The following is a 14239-nucleotide window of genomic DNA, read 5'->3' as shown; positions in this document are numbered from 1 at the left end:
GGGAATAAAGAGGGAAAAGCATGACACATTTCTCAAAAATAAATGTAAATCATCTGGTACTTTCAAATCTGGTGACTCCAATGACCATGTTTTTTCTAGGTTTGCAAATACGATTATGTGGAGATTTGGAGCGGTCTTTCCTCTGAGTCTAAACTGCATGGCAGATTCTGTGGAGCTGAGGTGCCTGAAGTGATCACGTCCCAGTTCAACAATATGAGAATTGAATTCAAATCTGACAATACTGTATCCAAGAAGGGCTTCAAGGCACATTTTTTCTCAGGTATCAGTATTCACATGCTGCGTATGTATCTGATGGATTTTTAAGGTGAATTGGCTTCAGTTATGTTTTATCCATTTTTCATAGTTTTCTGTAAATGTAACTTGGAGGTGTACAGAATGCATGAGCATTTATCCTATGTTGAACAATTTTTTATGTAAAATTGGGATGTTCATAATAGGAACCCTGTTGAAATTTAGTCAAACACTTAGATCATGTATACACTAATCAAATATTATAAAGGTTAGTACAAGTAACACAAAATTATTTCATACAGTGACTCTCCTCTTTACCAATGGATGGGGATAATGATACCAAACTTCCAAAAATTGGCAGACTGTTTCAAAATAATTTATCTTTGGTCTTGGAATATGTGGTCTCATTTTAGCAGCATAATTTTTATTCCTACCATTTTTGAACATATTTCTTATTTCTCTTATTACGTTTTCATTCTTCTTATTAGCTCATATTAAAATCACACTTTGCCTCATCACTATAAAAATGACTTCAGGCAATTATCATTTTACTTAAAAAATATATATATTATCAGGTATTTTTAGCAGTTGTCACTTCTGTGTTTGGAATGTAATGTTTAATTTAATGAACACAGTAAAACTTCTTTCCTATAGAGTTAAATTTGATAAAAGTCCCCAAATTTTAAGAAAATATATAGAAATCAGTGAAATTCCCTCATTTCCCCAACTTTATACCTTATAAAAATACTGTGTAAGTTTAAAAATAGATAAAATTATAGTAAACCTTAGTATAGCAATCTATTCTGCCTTTCAAACTGGCAAGCAATTTAAAGCAACCAAATTCCAATTATGTTTTAATATTAGGTAATTTGGATTGAGTTAATTCAAAGTCCATTTATTTCAGTCCCCATGTGTTTAAAATTAATGAGATTTACAATGCCCAAGGTTTGTTTGGGGGTTTCAGTGTAATTGAAGTTAATGGTTCAGGAGCTCCATTGAGGGGTCCAAGTCATACACAAAAGTAAGTTAGAAATACAATGGATCTTGGCTGCCTTGTTCTCATTCCCTTCTTCCCTCAGATTTAATTGCCTTTTAGAAGTTCTTTTCAGGCATTCATTTAAGAAATAGGATATTACAAAGTAGAATTGCAATATCCTATTTCAATGAAAGGAAGACTTCCTTAGACTTCACTATTTTATAAACATCATGTATTTTTATCAATTCTAGATTTCCAGTGGTTAGAGATAAGGCTTCTTATGTTAGAGCCACCTAAATATTTATTTCTAAAATTGAAAGTATAGTGTAAATAAATTTCATCATAACATTCAGGACCCTTTTTACTTCAAATTAGTTATATATTTTATTTGATAATACTTCAAAAAAAAAAAAAGATACATGCTAAATATACTGGTGACAGAGTACAATAAAATTTAAAGTTACCCAGAATATTGAAAATTCATTCTCTGATATTTTGGTCAGACAAAACTTTCCAAATCATAAAGACAAGATATTTATTTATATGTTCGTGCCTTCAGAACACTATTGAAATATAAGGCATTCTACTTTAATTCTTATAATGTAGATATGGAGGCATATACAATCATTTCACAAATAATCACATGAAGATTTTAGTTATTTTTGCACATAGCCTTTGATTTTAAATAAGCACTTCGTAGACTTAAGAAATGAAATTGGCAGAATAATTCTAAGAACTTATTAGCAGAATAATTAATATCGATTTCTGTCACTTCCAAGTTCATAGAAGAAACCATCACATATGAATTCTGATTTAATATCTTAGTCATGAAAAATGCGATAGCTTTAAAAATGAGAAGTTATTGCATTATAAGGAAGAAAATCTATAAGCTCCTCTACAAAAATCAAAGTGTTGTATACTATACTGATTCAAAGGCATATTTAAAAAACAGTATAATAAAGTAATAATATCAAAGTTAATAAGGATATTGAGAATATCAAAGTAACATTATTTGGACATAATATACAATTATATGTCTCTTCAATTTTTAGCTAATTCAGCATACAGAGGCATAGGTATTTTATAGAAGATATCTAGTCCAACAATATATTACTGTTATTTTCTTGGACTAAATAAGGTTTGTTTTTATAATTAACAGTAATTACTTACTTTATATGATAGTAAAACCAAATTTAACTTTATATAATGTCGTATTTGAACCCAAGTATACAAATCTGCACAGGTATATTTATTCTAAATGGTTAAGCAAAGTTAACTATATTCTGCTCAGAACAAAGTTATTTTTTTCTTTATATGGGTTAAACGTAAAGGAAATATTAGTAAGATTTTATGTATATCAAAACAGCAACCTTTGGGAAATCGATGTGTTTTTAAAAATTTAATTGCAGTATTCATTATTTATGGATAATATAACAGACGACTTCAGGCAATAAGAATTGAGTATATTTTACCTTCTTTAGGCAACCCTGTATTAGTGCAAAGACTCAACACGACTTCTGCAATAGCAAAGACTATTTCTCTGCAATAGAATTTGAAGAATAAACCTCATTGAAAAGCCGTCTTCTTCACGGATAACTTTAATGCAAATGTGATCTGTTTGTGATGGACTTAGTGACTTGCTCAGTGGCAGAAATGGAATAAAACCTAGATTTCCTGATTCCCTTTTTATTTTTGTCTCAAATAAACATAGGAGTCAGATCAAATGATTTGTGCAAAATTACCATCTCTAGACTTAAGTGATTTCAACTGATATGCTCATCTTATCCGTATACAGATATTTCTTCCCATGCACCATTTTTCTCAGAGATTGGTCGTAGATATTTTGAAAAGAAATTCAACCTCATGTTATTCTCACAAGACTTCAAATATTCATGCGATTAAGTTCAAAATAGAATACAATGAAAACTTTCCTAATTTTTCATCATTAAACAATATCGAAAGGTTTGAATGTTTTGGCAAGAGCAAATTGCCTCTGTCATAGCTATCAGTAGAGTTTATCGGTGCTATTTTGAAGGTGATTACTTATTCAATAGTTTTGTGTTGGAACCTGTGTGTGCCGTGTGTGTGTACACATGCATGAGAGTGTATGTGTACATATATATATATATATATATATATGCATGAGTGTGCATGGGCCTGTTTATTTTATATTTGCGCATTCGTTGGAAGTACATCTGCTCACATATGTTTCTGTTCCGGTGCATGGATCCTTCTTTTTCCTACAGATAAAGAAGCTGTCTGCAAAGAGAAATTTTTTATTTTTGAATCTTGCAAGAACTTGATACAGGTTGCCACTTCAATTCCATCCCGTATGTATTATTAATAGGCTGATGGCCTCTGATAGTCTCAGAGATACTCTGCAGGCCTCTGATGGGAAAAGGCCACCTCCTTTGTCCCTTATAATGGACTTTTCCTTCATCTAACATGAAGGAATAGAAAGAAGATTTGTCCATTCCAATGAAGGAGGCTAATTTCCATCTGCAGAAAATAAATGTTTTTATTTCTACTCAACAAAACATTTATTTCTCTCACTAATAAAAAATACTTAAAACATTTTGTGCCTACAGCATGAAAATGCTAGAAAATTTCAAATGAATTATTGATAGAATTCTCAATTATTAAATTCATTATGCAGACATTCTGAGAAGTATTTAAAACTCTACATCCTCCTTCCCTCTCTTTGTCGATTTTCAAAATATTTGTAGTTTGTGTTCTAAAAGAAGAAAGGGAAAGTAAAAACATTATCAAGCTTGCTAATAGTTCCCCCCCTGCCCCCGCCCCGGTTTGATGACCTTTCGTATATAAGAGGTCCAGAATATATTTGTATAGTTTGTCTTTTTTGATATTGTCATTTCTCATCCACATAGACAACCTGAAATTGCATTCACTTTAATTAGAATAGTTTACTTCTATTTGAACAAGTGTTTTTAAAAACATATCCACACTGTGTTCACTACTCCTTAGACAATTTAAAATATTAAGTTAAATAAGTTAAATAAATAGCTGTCTTTGTCTGCATGATGTAAAATATCTGGATAATTTTAAGTATTCAAATGTTTACTGAAATTTTATTTTTTCATATAATTTTTTGACGTGTGGAGGCACAGTTTTATTTGCTACTTCGCTGGGCATGATAACTTTCCTCTGCTGCTTTTAGTTACTATTTTGATTAGTCTAGTTTTGAATTTTAGCTAAAGTTTAGATTAACCTATACATATATTCTAGCAGTGTATTTGAAAACTTAATTTTCATGTGATATTGATTATATTAGTCAACATTGGATGTGGGGCCGAAGGCAGGAAAACACCAATCAATTGGGAGACTGAAAAATAATAGATACTTAATTATGAATGTTTAAAATCTTCTTGTTCATCTTCCTCTTTCTTTTCCTCCTCCTTCCTGGTCTAAAAACTATTTTAAAATCATCATTTTTTCAGCACAACAGAAATATGAATACTTGGCTACAAAAACTGCTATTCGAATATGATTGGTTTCACTGTAAAGTTTATTTCTCTTTAATTACCATACCACAGGTCAGATTATGTTCTATCAACTCTAAATAATTCTCCTTAGAAATATTACCTAGTGACTTGAGATTTTTAATAGAATAAAATTTAAATGTTATCAATATTTTACATATTAGAATTGTTTTCATTTTGGAATGACTATTGATTTAAAAACTCAGCAACGATGCCTGTGTTTATGTGAACAAACTTCCTCTAAACTACTTTGCTTACAGTTGTTAGATTTTCAACCAGTTGACCTATAGGACAACTAAAGTTCGCTCTGTCAGGTTTTAAGTGCACCAAACAATCATTATGCAAACATTTTCATAGAAAAAAACATGTGTCTATTTTAGAGTAAATAATTCTGGCACCAGAAAATGTTAAATTGGCTCTTTTCATTTAAGTGTATTTTTACATCTGCTCATGAAGGAGTATTCTCCTGAACCATCTTAAAAGCCTCTGAAAAGGCGCATTAAAATAATAAATTGAAATCATTTACTGCTTAACTGTCTGAATTGGAAAATGTAGGTATTTGCCACTGTGGTGGTAGAAAGTATGGTTACCATCCACCCATTGTGCATGTCATTAATAACTCATAAACTATAATTTTTATTGTTGACACAAATAAGGGAACAGGACTTCCAAATTATCATAATGTTCCCTAAAATTAATTTTACAAGGCGAATTTTCTCTTAGCTTCTAATTTCTTACACATTTTTGTGTTGGATACTAGAGAATTTTCTTCTTTATTCTACATTTTTTTGTGCTTCTTTTAGTCTCCATAGTTAGTATTAAAAATGTAATTTACCTGTTAAGGATAGGTAGAGATCACATAAGTCACAGATAAATTGATTTCAATACATTCTTTAGCATGGATAGAAAACATATGAATCACATATATATATATAGTAATTTTGACCCATTCTTGAGAACTTTGAGACTGCCTTTATGTATTTGGAATATTCCGATATTGATAATGCATGAATATACCCCAGGAGCGTGCGTGTACTATGTTATATAATCAGTCTCCAAAAGGGGGAAATAGATATGTCTTTAAAAATTACAATCAGATTTGTTGATAAAATGTCTTCCCTAAATCTCTCTCCACGGACTGAATACTGATTTGATAAAAAAGCAAATATAGCATTTGCCATTTTGGAGCCCCCATGAGCTCACAAATTCTCATTAGAAAAATCAGTTCACAGAGTGTAAAACCACAGATTCAGTCTAACCTCTGATATGACTGTCTTGTGCCCTGTTGTTCTCTGTACTGTGGGAATGATGAACGTCTGAGTGATATGTCACCATATATGTGTGTCGTGAGCAATCAGCCAGTTTTTGACTTTAATGGATAAGCCAGTCATAGAATAAGAGTTGAGTGAAATAATATGGTGACTGATGCCTCACGCTGGATTGATCGCCTGCTTCTCTAGCTTGGCTTTTGTAACTATAGTGAATAAAGTTCATACTTTCTGTTCTAATCTTTGTTTCTAGCATAGTAAAAGTCCTTGAAGGGAATTACTTGTTCATAAACTGGTCTGCTGGAGTAGATGTGTTTAAAAGATATGTTAACTTTCTTCTTTAGGAGAGTCTAATGATGCTTCTTTCTTCCTGTCCTGGAATATTAAGAAATTTCCAGGTTCATTAATGCTTTGCATAACTGCAGAGTTAATGAAAAAATCAACTTTAGTAGTTATACTAACTGATTTTTAAATGATTACTCACGAATCTTGGAACCTTGTTTAGCCTATGTCTAAACACCATGGTTAATATATTGAAAGATTTCTAATCTTTTGCATTTATTCCAACCACTCACAATTTTAAAATTATTTTTAAAAATTGGCAATAAATGTTTAGGATTAGCTGGTAAAAGTAGGATTAATTCCTCTCGCCTACTCGAAACTTGTACTCCAGGAGTTAAAGAGGACTACAAGTTTGCATCCTAGTGCGGATGGTCTTGGAAACTTTATCCATAGTGCAAGGCACCAAGCTAAACAAGGACTGGGTAGAACTCAGACATAATAAATTTTGTTTTTGTTTTGTTTCGTTTTCTTGTTTTATGTTGGGAACAGAGAAAGCCATGACTTAGTTTACCCTTTGCCAGGATTAACCACAGCTAAATGGTTCTCCTTTGATATTCTTTGTTTTAAAGCTACTCACTCAACTGTGGGGTTATCTCTTTGCTAGACAAAGACGAATGCTCTAAGGATAACGGCGGATGTCAACATGAATGTGTCAACACAGTGGGAAGCTACACGTGTCAGTGCCGGAATGGATTTGTGCTGCATGAAAATAAACACGACTGCAAGGAAGGTATGAAATGAGTGTTCTTGTCTTGACAGTATCTAGAATTTCATGCAGCTTGGGCAAAGTACACTGCTTCCAGGTAGAATCAATCATAATTATTGACTGTTCAAATGTGTGTGTATGTGTGTGTGTATGAATATATGTATATACTTATATATGTATGTATGTGTGTATATATACATATATACATATATACTTACATACATACATATAATACATACACATATACATATATACACATATACATATATACATACATATATACATTTATGTATGTGTGTGTGTGTATGTGTGTATGCAGTGCTCAGAGATCCAAGGAAACTATTAGAAACACATGTTGCCTAAAAGTTCTGCACTTCGCACATGGGTAGCATTAGAATAACTTTGTATAACAGACATAGATTCTGCATGATGCCATCTGGCAGCCAGAAGAGCACCGCATTATCCCCAGGACTTTCTAGAACAGACCTCATAGCAGCCTTCATATTTAAACTTCACTTCTGCCGAACGCTTTGCATTTGGTTTCATTTCCCTTCCCAGAATGTCTCATATGTGTGCTACATGAGTGATGCCACTTTAAATACCAGGGGTGTCAAACTCAAATGCCTACCGGAAGAAAGACATTTGGAAATGGTAGATACTGCGCAATTTAAAGATTTTAGTCTTGGTTTTGGCAAAAAAAAAAAAATTTTAAATCATACTGGTAGCATAATAGTAGCCTGCCAGTTTTTGTGCTCCAGGCCTTACGATATTTCTTAGAAAACCAATGATCTTAATCTCAGTCAGTGTGAGCTAGATGGAAACAAATCGTTATTCAGTTCCTATTTCTTCCTTTGGAGGCTGCTCCTGAATTGTCTACGTAATCGGGATTTATGCCCATTTCTAGAGAATTACTAAGGCAGAATTTGTAACTTGAGTCATTAGCACATGTAGATTGGTAGGTAATGGACTAGCCCCGAAGTTAGCAACCTTTTTAATGCACAAATAAAACTGAGTCTCTTGGATTGACCCTTGTTCCATTCAAATGTGGTCAAAGGCCAGTGTTTTGTTTTGTTCTGTTTTTCTCTTTTTACTGATTTATTGACATTGTCCAGAATCATAAGCGAGCAGGATTTTTGTCTCTTTTTACTTTCATGTATGAGGATAAACCCATGGGGATTCTGATATTTGTGACTTCGTATTCCGTAAAATCAACAGGCTGCAGAATAGGCCCAGTTATTTTGTAGTTATGGAAGGTAATTCAGAGAAAAAAAGAGATAGCTTTTGCAGAGTATGCGTATAGCCTGTGGCTTGCAGGTAACAAATAAATACAGATATCCCAAGTCTTTGTTCATTACAGTAAATATTTTCAAGAAAGGATTTTATAGAGAACTTTCTTTTAGATAAAACTATATCCAGGTACCCCAATAAAGTTCATTTTTACTGCCAGTTAAGGGGTCGGGTTTCCTTTTACCTCTGCTATAGTACGGGCAGCTTCCACAGTTCAGCAGTGAGCCTCTTTGTCTCACAGGCTCTTTGCGGGATCCTGGAGGCTCCACATTTCATATGACCAGGCAAAGGATAGGGATCATGGAAGTCAGAAAACCCTTGTCCAGGCAGGATCCAGACTTTAGGTCTTGCTACATGATCTTATATTGTTGGAAAAGAGCTGAATTTCACCTCCTTTTTGTATTCCTCTGGGACAAATCCACACCTGCCTGTGGACACCCAGCACAATTAAGATAAAGGTTTAATAGTAAGGAACGTGACAACGCATTAATTTTGGCATCTTACCCTTGTTATGCAGCCCTGTAGTATGCCAGGTATTTTGTCCATTCAGTAAAGAATTCCCCCAAAGGAATTGCTCAAAAAATTTCAGAGAATTAATTGTATTTTAGAATGGGATACACAATACATAACAAATAATTCATAGTCTAAAGTAGGAAGTGTAGGGTGCTGCTTCATAAATTATATAGAATGAACACAGTCCAAGGATGTTAAATATTTTTAAAGTTTGATATTAACAATATGGAATGGCCCTCTTTAAGATGAAGCTATGTTAATTGTGAAAAACCTAAAAGAAATTTCTTGTTAATTGAATGAAATATTCTTTGAAAAATCAGTTCAGAAGCTATCTCTATGGCTTGTAGCTGTTTGCTTATATTTCCCCTTAGTGCCTCATTTTATTTTGATGAAACTTGGGTTAATTTACTTCAGCAGCTAAAATTTTAGTTCAGGTATTCAAGTGTCTATTTAACTAAAGGAGAGAGAAAATGTAAATACATAATTCAGAAAGTGCCTTAATGTTGTTAATTAACTGTAAATGATGTTTCTGTTAATAGAAATGAATCTAAATGGCACAGTCCATTGATTTTTGTTTGTAACACAGCATTAAATATTTCACACATACCAAGTGATGACATCTTCGGTTGTCAATATACGTTGCTCTGTCAAAGTCTGAGCTGACAGATCTCCGGCAGTTTAAAATAGTTTATTTTCTTTTAGGCATTGATCTAATTCATTGTAAGCACTTAATTTCACGTGAGCAAGAACAAACAAGCGTTGCCTGATTATTGCTCAGCAACACGTGTGCCAAAGCAGGTGCATGTGATAGCAGAGACTGGAGTGATAAGTAGTTAGTGCTCAGAAGGATCTTTCAGCAAGATAGTGGATAAATCGGCTCCTTTCTTACTGGCCCAATTCTGGGCTGCATTTCCACACTGATTGATATTATCGTTATTGGCACAGCTGAGTGTGAACAGAAGATCCACAGTCCAAATGGCTTCATCACCAGTCCCAACTGGCCAGACAAGTACCCGAGCAGGAAGGAATGCACGTGGGAAATCAGTGCCACTCCTGGCCATCGCGTCAAATTAGTAAGTGAGCACATCATCCTTTTATTAAGGTGACTGCCCGTGTCTTTCTTAGCTGGGACGCGGAAGTGAAATGAATGTTTATTGAATGGGACTGAATTAGTAGTCAGGTGGAAAATATTTTCATTCTTATGCTTTCCTGCTAATACTCAACAAAGCCCTGATTTCCAAGAACAAGGGGCAGTATTCTCATCCTGGATGCTTTAGAAGGCATTGCCAAAGTTACTGCAAAGCAGAAGGCTCTCCTTGCTAATGGGTCACTGGAATTGATATTTCCAAATGCAGGAAGTAAGCAAAAGAACAAAAGAATCAGAAATTCAGCAAGACGGCAATAAAATAACTATTCACTTAAACACAGCATGGTGGATGAATCGCGCTGGCTGTGTCAATTTTACATGCGTCATATACAGAACATACATATTTTTTATAATAAAACTAATTTTGTTTTGCGGTTTGTGGAGTATTATTTTTGCATTATATATTTGCCCTCTTTAGATGGATGTAGATATTGTTAGACTTCTCTTGAATTCAAATATGAGTGTATGTGTGTCCTCTCTCTTATATTCTTTGAGTCTTGAATTCTGTCCTGGTCATCTGGTAGTATATATTAAATTTTATTATAGGAATTCTTGAAGAATATAATTTTTAAAAAGTAATATAGATATTTTTACAATTTTCTGTAATGTGCTGTTAATGCAGGGGGAATGCTAGTTAGCGAGGCTCAGAACAGTCTAGGAGTCACCATAATAGAGGAATAAAGAGTAAGAGATTGCTTTGAGAATGAGATTACCAGTCCATGTTAGCTTACTAGACCAGTCCAACTATAAAGTTAATTTTAAATTCTGCTTGAACCCTTTCTTTATTTGTGATATTTTTGGCCATTAGAGAGGTCTTATTTCTATGCAGCATTATAATAAAATTAGAGACAGTCACCAAGACTCCCATATTCCTATTACGGAATTCCTTCCAATCATATTTGTAAAAGAGTAGTTAACGACTTTCCAGAGACATCAGTTCATTTCGGCCACTCTTTGGAAGGATGCTAGATGCTAAGGTGACAGCTCTGTAGGAACTTGATTGCCTTCCAGTCCTGTCCAGGGTCCTGATCTAGAGAACTACTCTCTTAAGCTCATGGGCTGAGTGAGAAATAGAGGCTGTGTTCTTTTCAATAGTGCAGCTACTAAGGGAGTTGGATTTTCCTGAAGATTTTATTTTTGTGTGTGTAGATCTAAATTTTTTTTGGTATCAAAGTCTTTGTCTCTGAAGAATTTCCTTTGATAGTTTGTGTAGAGTGCATAGTGTCACTGTTTAAAGATATTTCATTGGGTATAGAACTCTAGGATGACATTTTATTTTTCAGTCTGCACTCTAAACACTTGATTTTATTATTTTCTGGCTTTCATGGTTCCTAATAAGTCTATTATAAATCTTAATTTTGTTCCTGTGATGTAATGATGTTTTTCTTATGGCTGCCTTCAACATTTTCTTTTTATCAGCATTTTGGTATAATGTATCTAGGTGTGTGTGTCTGTGTGTATGTGTGTGTGTTCAGTAAATTGTCTTTCTCAGAATTCTCTGAATTTCTTGCATTTGTAGCGTGATGTCTGATCACGAATTTTTGAAAATTCTTAACCATTATTTCTTCACAATTCTCCTGCACTTTTGCCTCTCTTTTGCCTCTAGGATTCAAATTACACATATGCTAGATTGTCTCACATTATTTATAACTCTTGGATGCTCTATTATTTTTTTGTGACTCTATTTAGCATTTCCGTTGGAATTGTTATTATAGTTCCCATGTGTGTCAGTCTGCTCAGTTTTCCATGACAAATGCCATAGACTGAGACTGGGTAAAACAACAAAAATGTATTTCCTCACAGTTCTGGAGGCTGGAAGTCCAAGATCGAGATGCTGGCAGGGTTAGTAGCTGGTCAGGCCTCCTCTCCAGGCTTGTTATTGGCACTTTATTGCTCCGTCTTTATGTGGTCTTGCCTGTGTGTGCTTGGAGAACGAGCGAGCTCTAGGATCTTTTTATCTTCGCATAGGGACATGAGCCTTACGGATTAGAGCCTCGCCCTTACTACCCCGTTTAACCTTAATTACCTCCCTAAAGGACCTCTCTCCAAATGTAGTCATGTTAGGGGTTTGGGCTTCAACATAAGAATTTAGGGGGACACAAATCAGTCCATACCACGATCTCTCTGTTGAAGTTTTCCAGCTGTTTTAGCATGTTGTCTGAATTTTTATTAGAATCATAAGTATATTAATCGTAGTCACTTGATAGTTCAACATTGAGGTAATGTTTGAGCCTATTCTATTGATTATTTTCTCTCTTAACGCTGTTGTTTTTTCTTGCCTTTCTGTGTGTCTTGTAATTTTTTTTCTTAAACACCAGACATGTGGATAACAGTGGAGACTTTACACTGGAAGTGAACTCGTCTCTTCTGTTAGGCTGTTAGTGTATGTGTGTGTATGGAATGGGGTATTGTTGAGTGAATTTAGTTGGTAATTAAGCTGAGCTTTGAGTTTTCTTGTTCCCATGATTATCTGCAGTGCACCGCTGCCTTCAAATTCTTTTGTCTTAGGTTGGAGGCTGAAATTTCAGAGACATTTTCCCAATGTTTCTCCATTACATTTAGCCTCTTTGTTCATGTTAACTGTGAACTGTGTCCCTTTGGACACATTTTTCCCTCGCTCAGTGGCAGACTGTGGTTGCTGTGACTTGGTGCTTGCTAGGCTGGTGGTGATGGAAAAGGGTTCTCTGTTGTTTTAATACAACCTTCCGCTTTAGAGAGGCTCTGTGTTTTTAGGTTTTAGGGATGGTCTTTCTCAGTGGTCCTGTCTCTCTCTCTCTGTGGCAGCCAAACTCCATCTTACATCTCTGGGCTGGGACAACCAGAGCATCAACACAAGCCCATCCCAGCATGGTGGTCTCAGGACAGCCACACATGTCACATGGCAGTTCTGAGTTTCCAAAAAGAGAGTTTCAAGAGGCCCAGAGGAACACCTCAGTCACTCCGGAACATCACCTCTGCACATTCTGTTGAGAAAGCAGATCACAAAAGCTGGCCGAGATTGAAGGGAAAGAGAACTGTACTTTCTCTCTCAGTGGGAGGGGTCACAAAGCCGAGGCAGCCATCTTTAATTTCACACATATGTTCAAAACATGTAAGATCGCACAGATTCAGGAAAGTAAAGGCAACACAAATGTGTTACTGCTTATTACTCTCCTGGCAAGTTAGTGCGATGTTAAATTTCAAATGTGTCGCCAAAATACTATGAGGTTGTAATATACCACCTGGTATACAGACAGAAAATATTTAAAGGTGATTTTTTTAAATGCCACAGTAAATACTGTCTAGTAATATTGAACAGAATTTGAATACAAAAACTAATTATTCTGTACTATAAAATAAACATTAATTTTTGTCCCTAAATCATAAATTTTCTATTATAAAGCTAAATATGAAGATTATGTAAAGTTGTATTTATGAGTGAATTTATCAGTTCTTGAGAATTTTTGTATTCTTACATACATTCATTTTGATATATACTTTGATCTTTATAAAACTATGGAATACTATCTTCATATAAATGTAGTAATCTAAAGAGTTGGGATCCAGAAAGCCTGGGAGCATGTTTTAAAAACAGTTCTAAAATAGGCACTCCTTCATGTGTAATTCTAAAATTAAAATATGAATATTTTTTAAAAGTGTTCTCCAAGTAGTAAAATGTAGCTTGGCTGGGCACATCTTGTATCTCACGAGACTGTCCTTGGGCTAAGCAGCAGTAAGAACTATGTGTGTAGTGCCTAATGGGTTCAAAGTGGTATCTGGACATTATCTCAGGTTGGTGTCGTAAAGGACACTTACAGATAAAGAAGCAGGCCCAGCCAATTTAGGTGACTTGGCAAGTCTCTAAAGCTAGTAGGAGTCTAAATACTTTCAAGCTCAGGCATTCCTTCTCTACAATTAATCCTATTTTTCATGAGAGCATGCCATATCAGAGAGGAAAGAGATCCATAGTTGCTGTATATGTACACATATGTAATAATTTAAATGGAAAACAATCACATTAGTAAGACAAACTTATAATGATTAACTAAAACGAATATACAGCAGAGAAATGTGGAGGGATTAAGAACATGTATTTTTAAGAAGGAGATGGGTCTTGATCATAGTACTTCCACTTACTAGCCTTGTTATTTTAGAAACATACTTTTAAAGCCTTGATTTCTTCATCTGGAAGTTGGAGCTAATACCCATTAATCGTGTGTGTATTAAACGAACCTGTACATAAAGTATTAGCACAGTGCTTTCTTACAT

The 14239-nt window shown here is 34.4% G+C and overlaps 1 protein-coding gene across 2 annotated transcripts in view; it reads left to right on the top strand.

Annotated features, from left to right (window-relative positions):
- Positions 1 to 14239, top strand: part of TLL1 (tolloid like 1) — a 164342-nt gene that overhangs the window by 134515 nt on the left and 15588 nt on the right. For both annotated transcript variants that reach the window (XM_016121109.2, XM_016121108.2), the window contains 3 exons: positions 100 to 280; positions 6943 to 7068; positions 9790 to 9917. In XM_016121109.2, coding sequence (XP_015976595.2) covers positions 100 to 280; positions 6943 to 7068; positions 9790 to 9917 — 435 coding nt within the window. The remainder of the gene's footprint in view (positions 1 to 99; positions 281 to 6942; positions 7069 to 9789; positions 9918 to 14239) is intronic.

This window comes from Rousettus aegyptiacus, unplaced genomic scaffold (assembly GCF_014176215.1).
Source record: "Rousettus aegyptiacus isolate mRouAeg1 unplaced genomic scaffold, mRouAeg1.p scaffold_m13_p_16, whole genome shotgun sequence".
NCBI lineage: Eukaryota > Metazoa > Chordata > Mammalia > Chiroptera > Pteropodidae > Rousettus > Rousettus aegyptiacus.
This window is presented reverse-complemented; position numbering and strand designations above follow the sequence as displayed.